Source organism: Ursus americanus, chromosome 32, assembly GCF_024610735.1.
Source record: "Ursus americanus isolate L20-20 chromosome 32, mUrsAme1.1.p, whole genome shotgun sequence".
In the NCBI taxonomy this organism is placed as follows: domain Eukaryota; kingdom Metazoa; phylum Chordata; class Mammalia; order Carnivora; family Ursidae; genus Ursus; species Ursus americanus.
In genome coordinates this window covers 14,126,803-14,152,763 of record NC_142158.1, presented here as the reverse complement: position 1 = coordinate 14,152,763, position 25,961 = coordinate 14,126,803, and the positions used below count along the sequence as shown (strand labels likewise).

Here is a 25,961-nt window from a genome sequence, read left to right as displayed (position 1 = left end):
GTAGATGTGTAAAATCCAGAATAAAATCTCCATAAATAAAAGATGGCTGTCATAAAACACTTGAACAGATTAACCAGTATATTTTCTACTCTGCGCTTAGCACATAAACTTTTTGAGATACAATGGATTTTAAAAAATCACTAAGTAGATCTGTATGAGCTAAACTTCTATTTTATTACTTCATCAATACAGTAACTTATCTATCACTCCTTAAATATTACATTAAGCATAAATACAAATTAAGATATAATGAATAAAATTATAAAGATAAATAGAACAAGAGTGCGAACATTATTTCATAGTGAAAAAACAACCACCACCGTAATGTCTTTCCACATGTTAATTCAAGGGAAACCGTAAGGACACTGCCATGGTCTGTAGTTTGTAAGCATCTGCCACATTTAGTGCCTTTTCTGAAGCAGGTAGGGAAAATGCCCTCTTGTGACAAGTGGGAGAGATGGTTCTACAGAGCAGAAATACAATTTTACAAATTAAAAACCTGATGGAATCCTTTTCAGTTTTAATACGTGGTTAAATCTATATAAGAAAAATTTACTGTCCAACTTATGGCACTCTGATTTTTCCTTACTTAGCCTCCATTTCATGTATTTATTTTTCAACTGCTCAGTAGTTACCTGGCGTATGTTCTGAACATCCCAGAATGTTCAGGAAACAAAAGGTTTCAGATGGAGGCATTCTTGCCAAAGCAGATTGGCATTGAAGGAGCAGCAGGTTACCCTCTAGAATGAATAAACACATTTCAGTGATGTTATCTTTGCTCTGAAAATCTTTATCTAATGCAGCCACAATCAATTGTTTATTTACTTACTGTCAGTTCACATTTTATCAGCACCTCTAAGAGAAAAGAGATTTACAAAACAAAAAATATTATTAGTTGTTACTTTTTTCATTGAGTTTTATTTTACATCTTATCTTTTTTTGCTGTGATTCACAAGATTTTTTAAAAAAGATTTTATTTATTTGACAGAGAGAGACAGCCAGCGAGAGAGAGAACACAAGCAGGGGGAGTGGGAGAGGAAGAAGCAGGCTCCCAACATGCAGGGAGCCCAATGTGGGGCTCGATCCCAGAACCCTGGTCACACCCTGAGCCAAAGGAATACGCTTAACAACTGAGCCACCCAGGAGCCCCTAGATTTTTAGTTCCTATTAAAATATATCTAAACTCCTGTGTTTCAAATTGTAGTACAGTGGTTCCTGACATGTCTAGCCATTCCCCTTTATTTTTTATCAATATGTAGCCCACCACAACCAACGATCAAGCTTGCTCAAAGTTCAAGGCAGTGGCTGTCAGTTAGCATTTTGACCAGATATCCTCTCATCTTAGTAAGACAAATCGACATTACTGAGACACAGAAGTTGATGAAAGGGTTTCTTGTTTGTTGTTTGAGAGCAAAGCATGCTACTTTTTATATAACTTTTTTTTTTGCAATTTCATCATGTTGAGAATGCCACACAAAACATGATTTTATTTCATATGTTTGTAAAACAAAACAGCATCAGTTTGACAAATTACTTAATAATTCTACTCTCTTCTTTGCCCAACACTTCCCATTCTCTTATAAAGTTGCTTATACAACCAAATTTCCTTCAGAAACTCAGCCCTCTGTTATATATCAGCAAATGAAAATTTGTGCTGAATAAGACAGAAATGAGAATGCTACACTATGTTCAAGAGAAAGAAACCCCCATATATGATGTTTAATACTTAACAGTAGTACTTAAGTAAATAAGTCAAGATACTTATGCTTTATTCCATAAGCTTCTTTACATCAAAGTCCTTTTTTTTTAAAAAAAATCTTCAACACCATGTACAAAGCCTGGCAGAAAACATAAAGTATATCTCATTTTTGAATGAATGAATGAATGAATGAATAAATAAGTGAATGCTGTAGATAACTGATAGGGCAAAATTATCACGGATATCATTAGCATATTAATGTTCTCCAATATAAAAGTTCCCTAATACAGTCGAATGTCACTATGTAGAGTGTTAGGATTTGGTACTTTCATACGTATCATCTCAATTATATTTAAAAATATTTATGTCATAGAATAGAGAAAAAGGCTCTTTTATTTCTTACAGATTTATTGAGGTATAATTGAAAAATAAAATTGTAATATATTTAAAGTGCAAAATATGATGATTTGGTATACTTTTTTTGCTTGTTTGTTTGTTTTCGTGAGAATACTTAAGATCTGCTGTCTTAGCAAATTTCAAGCATACAATCGAGTATTATTAACTATAGTCCCGATGCTATACTTAGATCTTTAGAACTTACTCAACTTATAACTGAAAGTTTGTACCTTTGATAAACATCTCCCCATTTCTCATGTTCCCCACCCCTGGCAACTACCATTCTACTCTGTTTCTATGAATTTGACTTTTTTTTTTTTTTTTTTAGATTCTACATATAAGAGATACCATAAAGTATTTGTCTTTTTCTGTCTAGCTTATTTCACTTATCATAAAAATCTCAACAAATTAGGTATAAAGAAATGTACATCAACATGATAAAGGCCATCTACGACAAGCTTGTAGCTAACATCATAGTGAATGGTGAAAAGGTGAAAGCTTGTCCTCACAGATCAGGAACAAGACAAGAATGTCCACTTTTGCCACTTCTATTCAATTTAGTACTGGAAGTCCTAGCCAGAGCAATTAGATAAGAAAAAGAAATGGCATCCAAATCAGAAAAAGGCTCTTAAATAATACAGTAGTGAACATTTGTTGTATACCTACTGATTTTATTTTAAATACTTTGCATAATTTAACCTCACAACTGCCTTAAGAACAAATTATTATTTTCATTTTATAAAAGAGCAACATGAGGCACAGAGAGGCTAATTGAAGGTTTGTGGCTAAGTTGCTGAGCCTGAATTCAAACAGATGGTCGTAACCATTAGATTCTATTGCTAGTGGCAGTTCATAGTATTCAAAGAAGATGGCTTTTTAATGTAAAATTTTCTGTCATTTATCTGGTATTTTGGAGGAAGTGACATTCTTGACCAATTAAGTGCTTTTGACATCCTTTAAATTATTCTATAGGGAATGTGGACCGATATATTTTATGAAGTGAGTGATAACACTATTTCATCTTGTATTTGATAAAACCAAAAACCCCCCCAAAATGCCCAAAACAAAAACAAAGTTGAGACATGTTTATGGTAGCTTAAAGACTCCATGACATTCCTTGCAGTTAAGCTGGTAAAATAATATCCAAGAAAGAATGAATTGCAAAATAATAATTCTGTTATTTTTGAAAATACAGAGCATTAAAAAGAATTGGCTAGCATTTTACACTACCTCCTATTGAATTCATACCTTATATACCTTCTTTCACTTTTAAAAAGGACTGTCATTCCCCCAATACATACCACATTAAAAATAAAATTCTTTTTTTTAAAGATTTTATTTATTTATTCGACAGAGAGAGACAGCCAGCGAGAGAGGGAACACAAGCAGGGGGAGTGGGAGAGGAAGAAGCAGGCTCATAGCGGAAGAGCCTGATGTGGAGCTCGATCCCGTAACGCTGGGATCACACCCTGAGCCAAAGGCAGACGCTTAACTGCTGTGCCACCCAGGCGCCCCTAAAAATAAAATTCTTCTCCACAATCTGTAGTTAGTCACATTCCACTACTATTTTTTTTTTTTTAGGAAGCTCACTGTGTTCTTCTCTTGTCACATCTTATCTCTTATTCTCTGAGTAAGTGACATATCACTATCATGCTCCGGTCACCTTGAAGTTGGGAGCTTTGTCCTGTTTGTGCATCTTTCTACCCGACCCCCATCCCGGAGTTCAATATTTGCTAATTAGATATTTATTGAATGGGCATTTGATACACAGTATATTGAATAAAGGAATACTTGCAAAATATCTGAACCATTCACCTCCTAACATATCTTTATAAGGTCATGAATCCAAATAGAATTTTTATATGTTAAGACTAAACAAAGTCATTACAACCTGTTGCTACTGTTCTTTGTATTTGTTAACTCTAGGTGCCATAACAAAATCCCACAGACTGGGTGGCTTAAACAACAGACATTTGTTTTCCCACTCTTCTGGAGGCTGGAAGTCTGAGATCAGAGTGCCAGTGTGGTTGGTTTCTGGAGAGATTCCTCTCCCTGGCTTGTAGGTGGTTGCCTTCCCCTGTATCTTCACATGGTGGGGAAAGAGAGAGAGAACACAAACTTTCTGGCTCTCCTTATAAGGGCAGTCATCCCGTCATGAAGGTTCTACCCTCACAACCTCATCAAAATTTAATGATCTCCCAAAGGCCCCATCTCTACTACGGTCACACTGGGGATTAAGGTTTAAACATATGAATTTTGCTGGAACACAATTCAGTCTGTAGAACTCGTCCTTAAAAAATACTAGGTTTTCATGAAAACTTTTGTGCATAGATCTTAGCTCATGAAAAATTCATTTACCCCGAGTCCTGAAGAATGTACTTGTTTCACAAATGTTTCAGCTGAAGTGCTCTGTTTATTTTAGGAGAGAGCTTTGGATAGGAGAGAGGCCTCAGGCTGAGAAAGAAGGCTGCTCAGAGACAGGTGGACTGCCAAGGCTCTGAGAAGTTGCACTCCTTCTTGCCTATCAGAGACCTAAAGTGCTTCTAAATATTGCTGGAAAAAGATTTTTGGCATGGACTTTTAGGAGGGACAAAGTAAAATAAAATTGCCTACTTTATCGTTCATATTTAGAAACTTTTCTTCAATCATTTGAAATCTGATTGGTACCATCCTGATTCTGTGCCATCTATCAATGTGGAAAGGAAGAAATCTTTTCAAACGTGTGGAATGTGTACCATCTTTGCTGGTTCAGTTGCTCGCTCTGAGGGTCTAATGTGTAAGAATATAGAATGGTACTGTTTGAGAAGAAACAGAAAACACATGTATATTTATTCCTGGGATTGAAAATTTCCAGCAAAACCTAACTACTTGACTCTTAGCTTCTTGAAGTGAAAATTTGGATGACCTCATTTCCAAAGAAAATCGAGGAGCAAAAAAAGTGAGCGTGTGTGTGAGAGAGAGAGACAGAGAGATTTATCAGTGAAATTGCTTAAGGATTATTAAAATGAAAGGAGGTATATATAAGAAAATCATCTTAATGAGAACTTTTGATGCTGAGTCCTAGGTACCAAGTCTGTTGAAACATGAGTTCTCTGTATAATTTACACACATCCAAGAAAAACCCAGTATGTGCAATCCTCTAAACCCAGGATGTTGGGTAGGTACAAAGACTTCCAAACAGGAACTGTTAGACTTACAGGAAGCCCATTTTCAATATGTCTGCATAACACCAATTAATATTAACAAGAATAATATCTGAATATGGACAGAAACAGCCTTCTTAACTTTCACCTCTCTTTTCCCTTTAATAAGTTATTGCTGACCACAATCCTCATTAGTGGCACAATAAAAAGGGGCTACTGGTAAATAATAACAATTCTTTGTAGTTATATACAGCGCCTTTGATCAGAGCAGCTCAAAGCCTTCGTGACTCATTAATTTTTGAAATACCTCAGTGAAGTCTGAGGGTGTCAAGGATTACTACCCTCATTTCGTAAACAGAGAAACCGAGTTTTGCAAGAAACTATCCCAAGGTCATTCAATGCTTTGGTGACAGTATCAGGGCTATGATCTATAAGCCAGAGACAATTAGAACAAACAGTACTCAGAAGAAGCCAGTAGCTTCTCAGAGATTGCGGAGATACTTTCTGTAATACTCAGAAATAATACGGCTTTTAAAAGCATATTTTTCATTTAGCTTTTACTTGAATCCTTTCTTCTGTTAGTGATGGAGAGCCCTCCACAGCTACCCATTTAAATCACTTCATATTGGGGCATTTCCTTCAGCCTTCCCTGTGTTTCTATTTCTTCTTTGTGAGGAAATAGTGTATGTACATTTTCTATGAAACCATTCACATTAATTACTAATAGAAAAAAAAGAAAACAATTACATATATAAATCTCCACATCTATATATGTTTAGTCCATCAAATATTAATCTTTTTCATCCATTGATTTTGAAAAACATTAAAAGATACATTGTATTCTGGTTCATCGCAATGCTCATCTGAATGAAGGTCGAGGGTAGGGACCCTGCATTATTATTATTATTTTTCAAAAGCTGACTTCTCAGTTACAATTGGAATTGACACTCAAAAGATGGCAAATCAAATTTTCTTTAAAATTTGTCTCAAAAAACCCCTCCCTGTGTGCTTTATGGGGAGAATGAAAATTTCTCTTTTCCGTGATTATTTTTACATCGTTCCTTTGTTCTGTTATGGTTATTTAAATTTTCAAAGGCTTGGGTCTTGGGATACTTGCGGAGCGAGTGGCAGAGTCTCTAAGAACAGGCATTACCTTGTTTGTGTGCACGCGCGCACACACACACACACACACACACACACACGAGTTTGTATTTTATGTCTTTGTCCCTATGCCCCATTTTCTAAGTATATCACAGTTTTATACGTAGTAGACCTTAGATCTTGACCATTGATTTCCTTGTTTTTTGCTGAGGCCCTCTTTTTCTCATACTATCCATTTTGTTTTTATGACATATCAATTCTCTCTCATCCTCATCTCTTGTGTTCTTCAGATAAAACTCAATAATACTGTTTATTTAAATGTGGTCTATTGACCTCTCTCAGGATACCTGAGGTGCTGATTAATTAGAATGCACATTCCTGAGAATTAACGCATACCTTCTGTCTCAAAAATCTCTGTGATAGGAGCCCTAGAGTATATAAATTTAACACAGACCTTCTAGAAGATTCATATACATATTAAATTAAAGATCTTATTCTATCTTATAATCATTGACAATACTTTTATAGCACTTACTTTGGGACAGGCATTGGTTTTACTGTACAGGAACTCATTTTATTCCTGCAGAAACCCTTGAGATGTTATGACCTGAAAAAAGGCATGTTGCTAAGAACATAAATTCCTACTCTCCATATAAATTTGTAATGTACTAGTCATACGTGAGATGTCAAGGCCTTGAAGCTATGAGGTAGAATTTCGGATTTAATTGATGGTAAGTTGCAAAATTAGTATAGAAAAATCTTGACTACCCTTCATTCAGATTGAATTGTTTTCAAAAATAATTATTGCTGGAGTGGTACATTTATTTCATTGAGATCTTCTTTTTCTGTGTAGGGTGGATTTATTCTATTTTACATTTCAGTCACAGAAAATGATGTATTTTCTGGAAAGTTTTGGACTTTATGAACATTCTTCCATTGTCCATTTTTGTTTTTAGGTTCTTAAAATTTTCTCACAAATGAACTATCTCCAAAAAACCATTTTTTTTCCGGAGCTGTTTCTGGGATAATCAAAGAAATTGGAGTATAGACAGGATATTAGAAGATATGAAAAAATTAGCTGTTAGAGTAATCAAGACAGTGTGGACTTTGTGAAAGAAAGTAAGTGAAAGAAAGATCAATGTAACATAATAAGGAAACCAGAAATAGATATAGTCCACTAATATAATATCCACTAATATAATATCCACAGATATAGTCAACTGAGTTTTGATAGAGGAAGAAAAAACGCAGTGGAGAAAAGAAAGTCTTTTCTACAAATGGTGCTGGAAAACAAAACAAACAAACAAAAACAAAAAACAAAAAACACCCCAATACAAAATAGAACCTGGACACAAACTTTACACTTTTCATGAAGTTGACTCAAAATGGATCATAGACCTAAATGTAAAATACGAAACCATAAAATTTCTAGAAGATAACATAAGAGACAGTTTAGATGACTTTAGGAATGGTGATAATTTTTTAGATACAGCACCAAAGGCATGATCCAGGAAAGAAATAATTTATAAGCTGAACTTAATTAAAAACTTCTAGTCTGTGAAACACAGTATTAAGAAAATGAAAAGACAAGCCATAGAATGGGAGAAAATATTTCCAAAGACATTTCTGAAAAAGGACCATTAACCGTAATATATAAAGAACTCTTAAAACTCAACAATAAGGAAATGAATGACGTGATAGGTATATTAAGAAATGCTGAATGTCATATGTCACTAGGGGCATGCCAATTAAAACAACAACGAGATACCACTACCTGCCTATTAGACTGGCCAAATTCAAAGCAGTGACAACATGAAACACTGGTGAGGATGTGGAACAATGGGAACTCTCATTCTTTGCTGGTGGGAATGCAAAATGGTACAGCCACTTTGGAAAACAGTTTAGCAGTTTCTTAAAAAACTAAACATACTCTTACTGCATGACCCAATAATCCCTCTTCTTGATATTTACCCAAATGAGTTGAAAACTTGTATTTTCACAAAAACTTGCACACAGATATTTATAGCAGCTTTACTTGTAATTTCCCACTTGGAAACAACCAAGATGTCCTCCAATAGGTAAATGGATAAATAAACCGTGGTATATCCTGACAACAGGATATTATTTAGTACTAGAAAGAAATGAGCTATCAAGCCCTGAAAAGACATGGAGAAATCTTAAATGAATATTACTAAGGGAAAGGAGCCAATCCGAAGGGGCTGCATAATGATTCCAACTGTATGACATTCTGGGAAGAGTAAAATGGAGATGCAGTAATAAGATCAGGGGTTAGGTGGGAGGGAAGGATGAACAGGCAGGGCACAGAGAATTTTTAGGGCAGTGAAACTATTCTGTATGATCCTGTAATGATAGGTACATGTGACCCTACAATTTGTCAAAATCCACAGAATGTACAATGCCAAGAGTGAATCATAATGTAAACTATAGACATTGTGTGGTAACGATATGGCAATGAAGATTCACTGATTTTAACAAATAGACCACTCTGGTGTGGGATGTTGATGGGGGGAGGCTGTGAATGTGTGGGGCAAGGCGTATGTGGGAACGCTCTGTATTTTCTGCTCATTTTTACTACAAACCTTAAACTGCTGTAAAAGAAAGTCTGTTATAAAAAAAATTCAGTGCTAGTTTCGTAATGTGTCATAATGACAGGGTTACGAAGAAAATGCATCCTTTTTGGGAGATGGATACTGAAATATTTAATGGTGAAATGTTGAAATGTTTTTCATTTACTTTTAAAATGTTTCAGTTTTCTTGTGCGTGAATGTGTATACATATATATGTGTGTGTGCATAAATGTAACAAATACTGCAAAAATTAATCATTAGTAAATCTAGATAATAGGGATATGATGAATTCATTATATAATTAGTTCTACTTTTATATATTTTGATATTGTTCATAATTGAAAGTAAAAATAAACACTTTTATCCAATTACCATACATTAATTTTTAACAAGATTTATTTATTTATTTTAGAGAGAGACAGAAAGCACACAGAAGAGGGGGGAGGGGCAGATAGAGAGAAAGAGACAGAATCCCAAGCAGACCCTGTGCTGAACGCGGAGCCCAACGCAGGGCTCATCTCACAAACCCCAGATCATGACCTGAGCTGAAACCAAGAGTCAAACACTTAACAAACTGAGACACCCAGGCGCCTCCATATGTAAATTTTTTAAAATGTTAGATTGGTTCATGTTGATTTATTAAATTAATGTGCCATGCACTGGGGCAGGAATTTTCATGACTTAGTTTGTTTTTTGTACAAAACCATGGGAGGCAGGTGTAATGACCCCGATGTTTCAGGTGAAGTAATTGAAGCTGAGATCTTACTTTTCTCTCCTCACTTTTTACCTTGAATTCCCAGATACCCCTTTACTCTTGACTCTTCAGAATTTCTTTCATTCTGTTATTTGAGGTGGATACTGTAGCATTTTGTTATAGGAGAGTACACATGAATATTCTTTCTAATCTTTGTATCTGTGGATCCTTTCATTCCTCACGGCTTTCCTTTAGGACCTTTAAAACTCAAGCCTCATGCTTGATAGAATTGACTAAAAGATATTTAAGCAGGATGTCATTCAAATTATTTTTAAGAAGCAATTTTCTACTGTTGATTTAGAGACCAAGAGATCTATTTTAGCCAGCATAATTTCTGCTTAACTAATTTAATCTGTACAAAATTACATAAATAAACCTGAAACAAGCCTTCATCTTTTTTTTTTTTTTTTTGCCTTTGGATATAACAATATTTTCAAAAATGAATCAAATAGAGTAAATAGCCCCCAGGCAGAGCAAATGACTCTAAAGGTGATCTCCTACAAATTCCTTTGGTGGAAAGACTAAAAATGAAGATCAAAACGTGGCAGCCCACGGTTAAAGCCCTTCATGTGCTCTATTAAGTAACAGTTTGGAATGTGAATACATAGAAGTTCATGCCTTTTCAGAAGTTCAGAGCAGGAAGAGAATTGATGAGTCCTTTAGGCTGTCCAAACCTCTCTTGTGACGGACCATGTGACTTCCAGCAGTGCTTGATGGCCTATAATTGCATGAAGAGACCTTTATTTTTCAGTCTTTTCATTCATTAAATTTCTATTTGGTTTCAAGTCCATTATTTGTGGCAGCATAAGATTACAAATAAAATATTATAATTGTAGTTGATGGGAATTAACTTTTTATGGGTAGGAGATGTGAGTTCTGGGTCCCGAAGCTCGGACTAGCTCTGTATTACTTGGACAAAACAGTCAAGCCATCTGGACCTTGGTTTTCAAATTTACATAATTCAAGGGAATGTGATCGTTTGTAAGTTTCTCCTTGGTTCTAAAATGTTAATGACACTACCCTACGGTTGAGTACAGTGGTCATGAAAAGGATAGCAGGTAATCCCAAATTCCTGAAATATCATAATATACTTTACATTAGTATTTCTAAAATTTCGTGAGCGTGAAGGCCACCTGGGGTGCATGTTGAGATGTGGGCTTTTTGTTGGGTTTGGAGTATGATCAGGAATCCACATTTCAAGTAAGTCTAGAAGATTCTGCTGCACATGGTGCTCAGGTGGTGCTTTGAGGAACTCAGGACTATAATTCCTGCTAGGAAACGGTGCTCAAATTTTTCTGTGGAACAGTCCTAAGGGAACTGATTTTCTGGCACTGCTGATAGAGACTCACCTCTGCCCTGATTCTTTCCCAGGGCAAGGGCCTTGTCAGTGTAGGAGGTGGAAGAGTGACAAATGTAAAATAACAGGAGAGCACAGTTTGAAAAGCCTTCTAGGTGATTTTCAAAGGTTGCTTTGAAAGTGGTGGGTGGTGGGAGCTTGACTCCCTCCACACTTTCCTCAGTTAAGAACACTGATTAAAATAACATGGTTACATATACAAAACACTGCATGACTTGCTTAAAATTATTTTGACTCGATGTGTATATTATATTGTGAAGCCTTCAAAGAGAAAAAGGTGAATCAAATAAGCTTTCTCAGTGGAAGAAGTATCCCTGATCCTAAAACTAATTCATTTTTCTTTACTCTGGGTCAAAGTTCTCCCCTACTCTTCAAATTCCCCATTTTCCTTCCATACCATTCTAAACCAGTGATTATTTTATTTTCATCTTCATAATCTTCTCAAGAACTGATTTTTTTTACCTTTTGGGTTTTGTCTATTATTTGTTCACTTTCTACTTCATTGATTTCTTCCCTTATCTTTATTATTCCTTATTGTATTACCCCACAGGTGTGGACCCCCCCACCCCCAATTTACATCAGATATCGAGATTGATGGTTTCACATACACACACCAAGAGGGTATGAAAAGGTTTATTACTCATATAATGAGGTTTTCTGGGGAGAACAGGACAGGTGCACAAGTAGACCTAAGAATGGCTTGAGAGTGTAGGGAGAGGAGACGCCTGGCTTTTACTGTGTTTAGGTGGTGGGGCTGCTGGCATGGTTTGAACTTCCCACTGACAACAAGGGAGAGAGTAAGTACCTAGTCTTTCCTAATAGCTTGCCCACCTATGAAGTAGGGAGGGAGGAGAAAGACTGAAAAGTGTCGACAGTCAAACATCAAAAGAAGAGTGAGACTTTATTATACCACCATCTACTTACTTTGGGGTTAGTTCACTTTTTAAACTTTTTTTTTAAAGGCTTAAGGTGAAAGCATACATCACGGATTTTAAACTTTAGACTTCTCTCTCACAATGTAGAATCTAAAAGCTATAAATTTTCTTTGATGTACTTTTTTGGTCCATTCCACTGATTTGGGCATACTATAGTCATATATATTTTAAAATTTATTTTATTTTACAATTTTAACATATTTTACAATTTCCCCTTTGCCCTATGGGTTCTTTAGAAGCATGCTGTTTAATTTTCAAATATTTGGGAAATTTTTCTAGATCTCTTATTGTTGTTAATTGCTAATTTAATATAGTTGTCAACAGAGAAAATACTCTGTATTAGGCTAATCCTTTGAAATTTTTTGCAACTTCTTTTAAGACCCAGCCTATCTTATTGAACGTTCCACCTGCGCTTGGGAAGACTGTATGTTATGCTGTTCTGTGTAATGTTCTGTAAATGTCAAATAATCAAGTTGTTCAATAGCACTGCTAAAATTTTCTACATTTTTACTGATTTGTGTGTGTGTGTCTTCTTCTATGAGTCATTGAAAAGTATTACATTCTCCAAGTAAGATTATGGATTTGTCTATCTCTCCCTTTAGTCCTGTCAACTGTTGTTTCATATGTTTAGAAGCTTTATCATTATATGCCTACACCTTTAAGATTATTATTTTTTCCCTTTTAATCATTGTGAAATACCCCTCTTTGGCTCTGCTCATACTGTTCTTCTGAAGGTATTTTGCCTGATGGTAATATAGCCAATCTGGTTATATTATATATCATACATCTGATTCTTTTATATTATATTTTATATATCTGATTCTTTGCATAGCATTTACATAGTTTACATTTTTTCATTCCTTTATTTTCAAAATTTTATGTCAAATGTGTTTCATGTTAACAACATATACTATGGTCTTGTTATTTTATTTAGTATAACAATCTCTGTCTTTGTATAAGGATATTTTAGACTATTTACATTTAATGAAATCACTAATATATATGAGTCTAAATATATCATCTTGTTATTTGATTTCTATTTATCTTGTCTGCTCTTCACTGTTCCGTTTTCTCTTTGTTGTTCTGTTTTCTCTTTGTTGTTCTGTTCTTATCTTGCTTTTTTGGAGAGGTTTTTTTTTTTTTTGGTGATGGATCCATTTTATCTATTCTGTTGATGTTTTTTATCATATCTCCTTAGAGTTTTTTTTTCTTTAGTTGTTCTAGAGATTACAGAATGTATTTCTAACTTGCCACAGTCTGCCTTCAAAAATATTTCACTGTTTCACGGAATATTTAGGCACTTCACAATAGCATACTTCCAATTGTGAACCTCCCATGCTTTGTGCTCCTGGTCTTACATATTTTATTTCTATAAATGCTATGACCTCCAAAGCATTGTTATTATTATAATTTTGCTTCAAAAAGTTAATAGGCTCTTTAAGAAATGGAAAGACACATATATCTTTAAAAATAAAAATGGTAATATAAAGATCTTTTGTATTTACCACCATATTATTATTTCTGGTGTCTTTTATTCTTTCCTGGAAAACTGGATTTCCATCTGGTATTTCTAGTCAGATAAGGAACTCCTTTTGATAACTCTTATGTTGCAGGGCTGCCTTAAGTGAATTTTTTCCAATTTCATTTGGTTGAAAATATCTCTGTTTTGCTTTCATTTTGAAGGATATTTTTGTTGAATATAGACTTCTAGACTAAGTTTTTCTTGCAGCACTTAAAATATGCATTCCATAGTCTTCTGGACCCCATTGTCTCATTTATGAAACTGGCTTTCATTCTTACTATTGTTTCCGTATATGAAATCCAGTTAATTGTCCTGATTTGGAAATTCACTTACTTGTTGAAATTTATTTGTAACTTCCATATCAATCACTGTGGCACTTTTGTTGTAATTCATGAACATGTGAAAAGTGGTGAAAAATTTGAGTCACCTGATGTGCAAGTTCCCAGCTGTGGTTGGACAAGGCAATGCCCCACTTTCTTCTTTCAGCTCTCATATTTAAACAAGGGTACTTTTGGTGGTCTATTTAATGCCACATTTTTTGCATTTCTTTCCTTTTTTTTTTTTTTTTTTTTGGTGATTTCACTGTCTCAAATAGTCCCCACATGTAGTTAAGTCTGTCTAGTCTTCCTAAGCATAAGAAGGCTGTGATATGCCTTATGGAGAAATTATGTATTTTATATAAGCTTCATTCACATGTGGGTTGTAGCGCCATTGACTGTGAGTTGAATATTAATGAATCAAAAATACAGTACATCCAGGAAAAGGAAGAGGAAATTCACCTACTCTGCATGAGGCTGCTCCGGAGAATGCTGAAGTGACTTCTACACTGGGTAATGAAGCTACAGAAAAGATAGAAAAGTGGCTAAATTTGTGGATTCAGGAGATGACAACTTATTTAAAAAGCATAATAGGCGATATTTTGCTGAGATGAAAAACCAGATTAATTTGCTGTCATGTTTCCTAGGTTCAAGGATGTGTTAAACCTACCTCCGTTAGTGCTGACCTACTTACATGTTTCAAAAGCTGATTCAATGTGAAAAATGTTCAACTTGCAGGCAGGGCAGGTGCTGTAGATCAGGAGGCTGTGGAAGAATTTTAGAAATACCAGCTAAGTTTTACATGAGGAAAGGTTATGTGGTAAAGGAGGTTTGTGTAATGAGACAGCCTTGTTTTATACGAATGTTGGCAATGACTCTATGTAACAGGTAGTGTTTCTATTGCTGAAATGTGACCAGAGGCTCACAGACACCTAACCCCATATGTTCCCTAGGAACAACGGTTCAGTATTCACTAATTCAGTGTGTGCAGTGACTTTATTGAACATAACTACCACAATCAATAAGAATCAACTATGTGTCTTTTCATCTGGGGACTTTCAAGATATTTCTCTTTATTTGGTTTTCATTGTTTACTTCTGATGATCCTTAAATTTGATTTTCTTTGTATATTTACTGCATGAAGTTGGCTGGGTTTCTTTGGTCTGTGGTTTTGGTCCTTTATTAATTATGTAAAAGTCTTAGCCATTACCTCTTCAAATATTTCTTCTGCCCCATTCTTCCTCTCTTGTTTTTCTGGGACTCTTTGTGTGTTAGACTGTAAGATAATATTTCACAGATCTTGGATGCTGACTTTATTTATATGATATTTTTTTCCTCCTTGAATTTGCATTTATATTAACCTATCTTTAGTTTTATTTATTGTCCCCCTCCTCCCAATTCATTTTGCTAAGTCCACTGAAAGAGTTTTTGATCATTGATAGCTTTATTTGTTTATTTATTCATTCATTCATTCATTTATTTTTAGAGAGGAGGGAAGGGGTAAAGGGAGAGGGAGAGAGAAAATCTTAAGCAGTCTCCATGTCAGCACAGAGCGCAACGTGGGGCTTGATCTCATGACCCTGAAATCATGACATGAGCCAAAATCAGGAGTCAGAAGCTTAATTGACTGAGCCACTCAGGTGCCCCTATTATTTATTTTTTAAATGTCCACTTGACCTTTTGTAGTCTTCATCATCTGCTCATGAAACTTGTTCATCTTTTTTAACAGGACCCTTTAACTTATTTTTTAGCCTTATTATGCAGTTCCCCACCTGCTAATTTCAGCATCCTCTCCATCTCTGGGAGTGGTTCCACGGACTGCTTCCTGTCTTGATAATAGGTCATGCTCTCCTGCTTCTTTGCATCTTGTCTATTTTTTGTTTTTAATTGAATGCTGAAATTCTGTGAGAAAAAAAAGGGATACTAAAATAAATAACATTTCTGCCAAAAAAAGAAATGTTTCTTCCTTTGTCATGTTATGAGTGTTGGAGTTGACTCAGTCTGCAAGCCCTCAGTCAGGAGGTCTGGGTTGTGTGATTGCATTGGGTAGATTAACTCACCACGGTGCTCAAATTCTTGATGATAAAACCAGAGCCTTCCTTTAAGTGGGGCTTCTGATCTGAGTGCTAGGGTTTTTGTTTCAATTTTCCTGCCCTCATCTGCCCGTCAACAGACTCTGTGTATTTGCAACGTGGGGGAAGTGGTCTCTCTTAGCATTTCTGTCCCTCCTCTGACTACTCCATGAAGGTGCTTGAATAGTTGTTGACTTCTCTTAGTCTCCTGCTCTGCCTTCAGTATTCCGTAGCTTTTGTGTCATACGCTTTGGGCACAGCGAGTCTCTCTCTGCTCTCCTGTCCTGCTGCTAATCTTTCTTATAACTACTCAGTGAGGACCCATGGAAAAGAATTGGTGGGTGGATGTACATCTTGTTTGTTTGTTTGAAACTCCGAGGACTTCTAAAACTTCATGCTGGCCCACTCCTGGCTTGATAAAAATTAGGGAAATACTTGTGTTTTTATACCCCCATGTCTATGGCAGCTTCCACCTCATACTAGTGCTCTGTGAGGACAAAAGCAGCTATAAGACTCTTCCTCTAGAAAAGAATAATAATTTTCTGGGTTTCATTTGATCATGTTTTTTTGTGACCTCAGCTCTCAAATGACCTTTAAAAAACCCTATTGTTTTGTAGATTATGCTACTTTGTTTTATTTTTAGGAAGGGAGAGACATTCTCTTGAGGCTTTTTATGTCTTAGAGTGGAAGCAAAAGTCTCTCTTGTATCTTCAAACTCTTCCTTTGATTTTTCTCTCTATCAAATTATTATTTCAAATCTTCCTCAGTTTAAAAACAAACAAACAAACAAACAAACAAACAAACAAAAACAAACAAAAGCCCCAGTAGGCTAATGGATCCAGCTTTGGCCTCCTAAAAACAAACAGAATAACAACTCGTTCTTGACCATTCATCCTTTTTTCCCTATGGCCGTCAATATTTATTATCCTCATCCCCAAACTAAAAAGACTAACTTACCTTTGCTTTCTCCGCTTCTTTACCCTCTTAGCCTTCTCTCAACTTGCTGATATTTCGTTTTTAATGACCGAGACTGTTCCTGTTTCTATGATCCCCAATTGCCAAGTCAACTGATATTCGATTTGATTTTCTTTTGACCTATTGGTTTCAAAACATTAGAAGCATTTTGCCTTTTTAAAACTCCATTATTGCTTGGTTTTTACAGCTCTGAAAACTCCTCCTTTTCAGTGTATCTTTAAAATCTTTTTCTAGAACTCTTCTAACCAATTCTTTTCATGCTCTGCATGTTTCCTGTGGGTCATCTCATCCATGACCATCAGCTTTAGCTTTTCACTGAAGACTCAATTTATATCTCCAATCCACATCTCCATCCTGCTCTCCAGAGCTGTATATTAAACTGCCTTTAAGATCAGTCATCAGGGACGCCTGGGTGGTTCAGTCGGTTAAGCAACTGACACTTGATTTCACCTCTGGTCATGATCTCAAGTCATGAGATCAAGCCCCGCCTCTGACTCTGTGCTCAGCATGGAGTCCGTTTGAGATTTTCTCTCTGTTCCCTTGCCCCTCCCCCTTCTCACATGCATACACACTCTCTCTCGAAATCAAAAACCAAAAACCAAAATGATCATCAGATGCCCCCACTTCTTTTTCCCTTCCCAGCTCAGCCCTCCTTTATCTTACTGAAAATTACACCATCCTCTATGTGGTTTTCCCAGCTAGGAATCTGGACGTCATCCTCAGTTACTACCTTTTTTTTTAATTGAATCAACCACCTGGTCCTATTCATTCACCTCCCACGCGTTTCTCTAATCTTGCTCCTCCTCTCCCGCCCCATTGCCACATCCCCAAAGCTACAGCACCTGCCCCCTCACTGTGGCTATACCTTCTTTACTCACCTTTCTGTGTTGTGATCGGCCCTCCACACTGCTGCCAGAGATTCTTTCTAAGATGACAATCTGATTAGCTCTTCCCCGGTTTGAAACCAGCAATCGTTTCCTTTCATCTACAATGCCTAGCACATCAGAGGCACTCAAGAGTTTTAAAAGAAAGAAAGGTAAAACTCAAAATTACATTGATATGTATTCGACATCTTTTGTTCTCTGATCCTTGTCAATTTTTCCAACTTGACCTCCTGCTTTCCTGTCCTTAGCCCTTCATACTCTAGCAACTATCAAATCTTTTATAGTTTCAGGAATAAGCTTCTTTGGCACTGACACATTGTTCCTTTTTTTTCTGAGACATTTACCTTGTTCACTTTTCCCGAGAAAACTGGATGGTCTTTTCCATCTGTTCTAATGAGCTTTGGTGAAATCTCCATCCTAGCAATTCATTATTGGTTTGCTTATAGATTAGATTCCTATAAATGATACATTCCTAAAGGGGGAACTTTGCCTTTTCTACTTAGGAGCTCAGCATCAGGTAATTGTCTGGTACACAATAAAAGCTCAAAAAAGTAGAAAGAAAAGGGTGTTAATTCAACCCCAGGTTATGACACACTAACCCAGGAGCTGGTTGTGACATACTAAAGCCTGAGGGTTGGCTTATTTATTATTTATTAAAGATGCTTTTCTTTGATTGGAAGAAAATCATTAAGACTGGGAAAACATTTAGAAAAGCGGTGATGAGGGGCAGAAGATGATGGGAAACTGATAATTTTTCCATTTTTATTTTCTGTTGCAGAAGAGGTAGCGAATAAAGAAAGTATTGGAGAAAAATAGTTTTGAGACTTTTTTTTTAGACTCGTTATTTGGCAAGGGTTGAGCACAGACAGGAGGAATCTCGTAAGTCCATCATTAATGTAGTTCAGGCAGAGGGAGGAAGTTTTGCTGATTTTAGAGCTTGCCAGAAGGGTTTGGACTGTCCGGGTCAGATCAACACCTAGAGGTGATGTAGGTAAAGAAAGTGCAGGGAATTGTAAGAGCAGAGAGAAAAGTCAAGGGTCTGTCAGCAATAACACAGTAGCAGCTGACTTGATGAGATAAGGTACTTTGCATGGCTCTTTAAATTTTGCAACTTGATGTATTTGTGAAACAGAGTAATCAGAACACATTAATGAGTGGCCTTGTGATTTTCGTAATTTTTTTTTTATATGAAACACATATACAAGTGAATTGTGAGCTTTAGTTCTTGTATGGTCTCTTTTCTTGGGTGATATTGTTGTTCCATCTTTATCCATCTGCAGCGTTCTACCTGAGGCCATGGTAGTAGACGTATCCCGGGCTTGGTTCTTGGGGAGGGAATGGCTTGTCTCTGGGAGGCCTCCCTAGTTTCTAGATTGAAGAAAGATGTGTATTAATCAGGAAAAGAAGAAAGCATGTGGGAATCAGTCATAATATCTTTAGGTAAAACAATTGAAGACATTTAGCCTATTGTTTTCAAAGCTATAAACCAGCTAGATGAGCTGTCTGTGATGTGATAAAAACATAAGAAAAAAACATTACCAAGTTACATCATAATGTACTTGCCTGGGAATCCGTCTGCATTGTGTTCTATTTATGTGATCTTAAGCAAGTTGTCTGACCTCTCTGTAGCTCAGTGTTCTTATCTGAAAAACAATAGGAATGACACTTGCCCTTCATACTTCATCATGTTGTGAATGACCAATTTGATACAGTATCTGAGAGTGTTTTTTTGAGCATTTTAAAGTGCTATATAAAAGTAAATTATTATTATGCTATTTATTACTATTACTACTACTATTATTATTATTACTATTATTATTATTAGTAGTAGTAGTATTTTATGGTGTAGATTCTGGACTCAACCGACTGTCCCTTAGGTGGAGTTCTTTGGTTGTATGATAAGGAATGGGAAATTGGAGACATGGCGTGGGGATGAGATCACAGGCTCTGGGGGAGACAGATTGGATTTGAATTCCAGCCATTCCATTTCATAGTGGGTGACCGTCGGCAAGTTGACTTCTCTATGCCTCAGGTTTTTGTTTTTATTCTGTAAAACAGAAATAATAATAGTATCCATCACAAAAGTTGTTGTGAAGCTTATCTTAAAGCATAAATTAATGAATGAGATAATTTAGATAAACTTTTAGTGGAGTGCCTGGGTCATTGTAGGCATGGGATAAAGATTACCTTCAGGAAGGAAGATACCCTAACTACTCTGGATAAATGACTGGGACCTTGGCATTGAGCTCTGGAATTGTTGCTTAGTGAATATAAATTTCATAAATTTTATAGAACCAAGCAAATGCTCCATCAGAAGTCTTTATTAAGATCTGTTTCTTCAACAGTTTGTCATTTTCCAATCTGAAGACCCTGCCAAACTCTGAATATAATTGTTCCTTAGCCAGGACTAGCTTGGAAGTTACAAGTGGACCAGTGCGATAACATGTTCAGTGGGCATTGTGATTAACGGGAAAGGCTTTATTTGTTCATTCATAACTTTCTGCTCATCTTACCACGTGAAAACAGGAAAAATAAATAGCATAATAATAACAACAACAAAAAAGTCCACATATATATATTTCATACATATACAGAAACCTTTTTATATATGTATGTATGTATTCATGTATATATTTATATATGCAAATATGTATTTACAGAGAACTCAATATTGCCAAGTGTTACAGATGATAACAGTAATGATGTATAATTAAATTAGAAATGGATGTTTATTATTTACTAAGTGTAATGACCTATCCTAAGTACTTTATATTCTTAATTGATTTATTGCTCATATAATAAGATCGATAAATATTACCACTCACACTTTACAGATAAGGAAACTAAGACACAGAGATGTTCAGTAGTTTGTCTAAGGTCATGCAACTAGTAACAGCAGACTGAAATTTGAACCAAATTGAACTAGATATGGTGTCCACACTATGAAGCAATAGAACCAATGTCAGCCAGTTGCTGGAGAAAAGTAAGTGATGAAACAAATTCCTATTGAGACATAGAATAGTAGAACATCTGCTCAACCCAAATCTCTATCAAGTGAAATATCTGGCAGTTTAACAAACCAAGATTAATGGGGTGAGAGAATATGAATTACTGTTTTATTTATTTATTTATTTTTAAAATTTATTTATTCGACAGAGATAGAGACAGCCAGCGAGAGAGGGAACACAAGCAGGGGGAGTGGGAGAGAAAGAAGCAGGCCCATAGCGGAGGAGCCTGATGTGGGGCTCGATTCCGTAATGCCGGGATCACGCCCTGAGCCGAAGGCAGACGCTTAACCGCTGTGCCACCCAGGCGCCCCTGAATTATTGTTTTAAATGTGAGTGTACTCAGTATCCCCAATGGATCATGAATAAAGTTGAATTTATTCCTGGGAAAAAAAAATAGGCATTCCAGTTTCTATGACTCTATGGTTCTAGATCAAATTGGAATCAAAGTAATGCACTGCAGTGCATTTTGCATGTTAATTTTGTTTTAAGGCCTTCGGTTTAGATTAATCAAATACACATGCCCAGGTATGTGGAGTTTAAAGAAATATGAGGATTGATGAGAAAACAGAAAACCGTGCTATTAAGTTAATGCAGGGTGGGGAGCATTAGATATATGGAAACCAGGGTAGAGTAAAAAAGAAAGGAGAATTGAAATATGGCTGGAGCTGTAGAATTGAGACATATGGTTGCACAGAGCCTGAGTTTGTTTGCTTATAGAAGGCATGTCCTCTCTAATAATTGCCTCACTGCAATTAAGTCAAGAGAAATCAGAGCAGTTGAGCCATCTAGGACTTTTATAATTCTCAGGGCCTATTTTAATGTGTTTATTTGCCTCGAGGTCATATTCCAACCTTGTTTGGCACTTATTGTCGAACAATGGACAGATACTGTAATTGTAATTGAATGAGTAAATAACAGAATGCTTTTAGTTTGCTAAAATCCGTATGTGAGATTTTTTCTCACTCAATGTTTCAAATGCCCTGTACTTCCATCTTGTTGGACCTTATAGGCGGTGTATTAGACCCCCGAATCCTCCTCATTGGGCTCCAATCTGAAATCGTGTTGATTGGCTCAGCCCTGGATCACGTGTCACAGCCTCAAGGTGGGGGTGGGGGGTTGGGGTTGGCCCCAGCCTCCTGAGCTTGAAGGCTTCTGTGGGCGCCTGGCAAATTGTAGGAATTTAATACACATCTAGGAATAATAATACACATCTTGTCATTTTTTTGTAAAGGTGAAAGATACGTATTTCCAATCTATCATTAAAAAAAATCTATCATTTTTCAGCTTTCCTCACGGGGGAATGGTTTGATTCCTTACCTTCTTTTTCTCCCTTCTCTCAGAAAATGTCATTTTCTTCTTTTAGCATGTATAGCGATCAAAGGTACTTGTAAAAATTTGGAATGATTCGAAATATACTTTTGGCATGAATATATAATTTTTGAAGGACTGATTGATGAATGAGGGGAATTAGAAATGCAGAAGCAAGAATGTTAAGAATGAGAAAGGGTGGAGCAGGCTTTGGAGGAAGAAAGAATGTGAATTCTATTCTAAAACCCGTTCTATGCCGTTTGGAATCCCTGAAATTACTTTAGAAGATACTGTTTTTCTAAAAATCTTAACTAAAATAGAGAGAAGTAAATATCTGATTTTTTTCAGTCAACCCCTCCCCCCCAAGTGATTAAAGGAAAACATTGTTATTTAGCATAAATACATTCTTTTAAATATAAAAATTTCTTTCCTTGCTGAACAGTTGTGTGATTAACAAAATGCTTCTTATTAAGGTAGGTCAATGCCTAAGCGGTAACAAGTGTCGAGCATAAGGCACTTTAACAAAATCTTAGCTGTTTTCCTGGCTTCTCTTCTCTCTTTGCTCTAATCCGTTCCAGGATTAGTGCTTAAGATATAACTGATTATTTTACTTCCTCGGTCAAGAACGTTAAATAGCTTCTCATGGGTGTTCCCTGCCTCGTTAGTTATTTTTGAGAGAGGCATCATGTTAGTGGTGGATGAACTTGGATTTTGGAGTCAGAGGGTAATGGGTTCAAATAGCCTCTAAATTTTATGGCATATGTGGTCTTAGACAACTCAATTAAACTCTCAGGATATTAACTTCAATAAGATGGAAATACTAATTCATATCATACAATGTTGCCACAACTATTATGTATAATTAAGGAGCCTGATCCAATAACTGGTATTAAAATAATAAAAATATTAGCTATTAAATCATATATGAATAACCCAGTATCTTTATTAGTTAGGAATTTCCCGTTTTATCTGTTTTTGATCCTATAGTACGTTGTACTATTATTCAAAGGTATTTTTTTGCAAACTTCATCATAATTTTCTTATGGGTAAGGGCTTTTTCTCATATCCTCAATATAATGGGAACTTAGAAATATACGTAAGCTTAATGTTAAAAAAGAATATTTGTTGGGTGCCTGGGTGGCTCAGTCAGTTAAGCGTCTGCCTTCAGCTCAGGTCATGATCCCAGGGTCATGGGATCGAGCCCTGCATCGGGATCCCCGCTCAGCGGGGAGTCTGCTTTTCCGTCTCCCTGCCTGCTGCTCCCCTGCTAGTGTGCTCGCTCTGTCAAATAAATACATAAAATGTTAAAAAAAAAAAGGATACTTGTTAAGCTCCTAAAATGTAAAAGTCATTTTGTGTGAAATGAAGACATTGAAAGACCAGAACACACATGTGTGGTTTTGTGTGTGTGTGTGTGTGTGTGTGTGTGTGAGTGTATATGTGTGTGTGCAAGTTAGTAAAATTTCTCACCATTATTTAAAGTGATTCTCGTTTATTTGGTATAAATGCCAGAGGGTCCTATTAAGATTTTACCTGGTTCGATAAAATAATTTATACATTACCTCTCTATGATTTTGAGGAATCTGTTTTTATTACTCTGTTCATCTTGCCCCATATTTTAGTTCTATTACTTCATTTAAAACCTCTCCATACTTGAAGCTTCTCAATGAAGCTTCTCCTTTTTCTGTGATAAAACTCTCAACAGAGGGGCACCTGGGTGGCACTCGGTTGAGGGGCTGACTCTTGGTTTTGATTCAGGTCGTGATCTCACGGTCCTGGGATCGAGCTCCGGACACCAGCTCTGTCCTCGCTGCGGAATGTGCTTAAGATTCTCTCTCCCTCTCTCTCAAGTGGGTAAATAAATTTAAAAACAAAACAAAACAAAACCCAAAACCCTCAACAAGCATGCCACCCAAGTTGGATTGTTAGCCTGCTCATTCCCAGTGAATATCAAGCTCCTTTTTAAAATAACTGTTAATGAAAGTAATATAAAATATTAAGAAAGCCTCAAGATGAATGACATCCGTGCAAAAGGAGAGACAGATATAGTGCCAAAAAAATAATCCCTATGTTTGAAAAGCCCCACACAAATTTAATACTAGAGGAAAAACTTTATAAATATTGAAGAAAGCTCAAAACACTTCTTTGTCTTTGCCATTTATATGGTGTAACTTCATTTCAGAAAATATAATTTTTTTGTAGTGGAAAAACCACCTAGAAAATTTTTTTGTAATTTTTTTCCTATTGCCGCTACTTGCTAACTCTGTATCCCTCAGTAATTACTGTGTGCTGGAATTTACATCATCAGCTTTGAGATTTCGTGACTATGAAAGAACGGGGTTGTGTGGTGACAGATGGCAGCTACACTTGTGCTGAGCACAGCATAACGGAGAAACTTTTTGTATCACTATATACAAGCTCCTGAAACTACTGGAACATTGTGTGCCAAGTAGACTCAAATAAAAACAGATTATTTTAACGATTAAAGATGTGATTTTTTATGACAGGTTTTTGCTGGGTCCCGATCCTTGCCACAATTCTACAATTTCCAACAAAATTTTGGAAATTTATGCAGATCATGGATTATTTTTGGAAGGATGTTTTAGAATGAGGTACTCAGTAGGGAAGGAAAATGGGGATTTTGTAACATCTTCTCCCTGTGGTAGGCAGCCTTGAAGAGGATCTTGATGGTCCTTATCTCATGAGATTTGGGCTCTGTCATCACCCCTCCTGAAGTATTGGCTGGAATCATTTACAGGATTCTAATGAATGGAACATGGCTGAAGCGATAGATGTCACTTCTGAGAACAGGTTATGGAGAGACGGGGGTTGCTGTGTGGGTACTGTCTTGGATGCCAATGACAGCTTTCTGACCCTCAGAAACCAGGATGATCAAAGTTTGCCATTTCCAGATGCTAAGGAATTTGTTACAAAGCATTAGAGAACTCAGACCCCTGGGTGGCCTGGTAGGCTAAGCATCCGATTCTTGGTTTTGGCTCGGGTCCTGAGATCGAGCCCCACATGGGGTCTGCACTCAGCCCCGAGTCTGTTTAGGACTCCCGTTCCCTTTGCCCCTCCCCCCTGCTTTCTCTGTCTCTCAAATAAATAAGTAAATAAACCTTTAAACAGACCCCAAAGCAATAGAGAATTGATAGCATGTGCCCCAAGTTTTTAATGCATTTATTATAATAAAGGGTAAAATAATTAGCAAGATTCCAGGAGTGGAGAGCAAAGCTATCTCAGCGTGCCAGTGGAAATGAGGTTGATGGCAGAGTGTACACGGAAAGAAATCCCATTCCTCAGGCAGTTTCCCCGAGCTCGTTTTACAATGCTTTTACAGGAGTCGTATTGTTGCATAGTTGGTATAAAATATCATTTATACGAAATGAATTAGTTCTAGAAATCTGTTGTACGCCATAGTGTGCACAGTCAACAAGATTTCATGTTTACTTAAAATTTGTCAAGAATGTGCTTCTCATGTTAAGCATTCTCACAACACACTTAAAAAAATAGATGCAAGGGAACTTTTGGAGGTGATGGTTATGTCTATTACTTTGATTGTAGTGACAGTTTCCCTACTCATCCAGTTGTACTCATTAAACATGTGCTGGTTTTTAAAATCGCTCACATCACAATAAACTTGTTTTAAAATATTGTTTAAAAAAAAGAAAAATATTTACACACAGTAGTGAATAAATCACGTTTTAAAATCATTTCCAAATTTAAAAAATATATATATTTCATGTAAATATGTATTACAAGCTCATAGGAGTTTTCTGAAAAGAAACTGAAGTATTAAATTTTTAGATATTCTTTTTTGTTTAGGGAAAAAATTATTAGCTATGATTATCAATCATAAATTATTAGCTATTTTTATCAATCTTATTTTACGGCCCAAGAAG

At 36.2% G+C, this 25,961-nt stretch overlaps 1 protein-coding gene across 1 annotated transcript in view; it reads left to right on the top strand.

Annotated features, from left to right (window-relative positions):
* LOC148107318 (orofacial cleft 1 candidate gene 1 protein-like) overlaps positions 1-25,000 on the top strand; it is a gene marked incomplete at its 5' end in the record, with an annotated part of 60,642 nt that extends 35,642 nt beyond the window's left edge. Inside the window, one exon of the mRNA XM_087857900.1 lies at positions 24,818-25,000. Coding sequence (XP_087714026.1) covers positions 24,818-25,000 — 183 coding nt within the window. The remainder of the gene's footprint in view (positions 1-24,817) is intronic.
* Between the last annotated feature and the right edge of the window lie 961 nt (positions 25,001-25,961).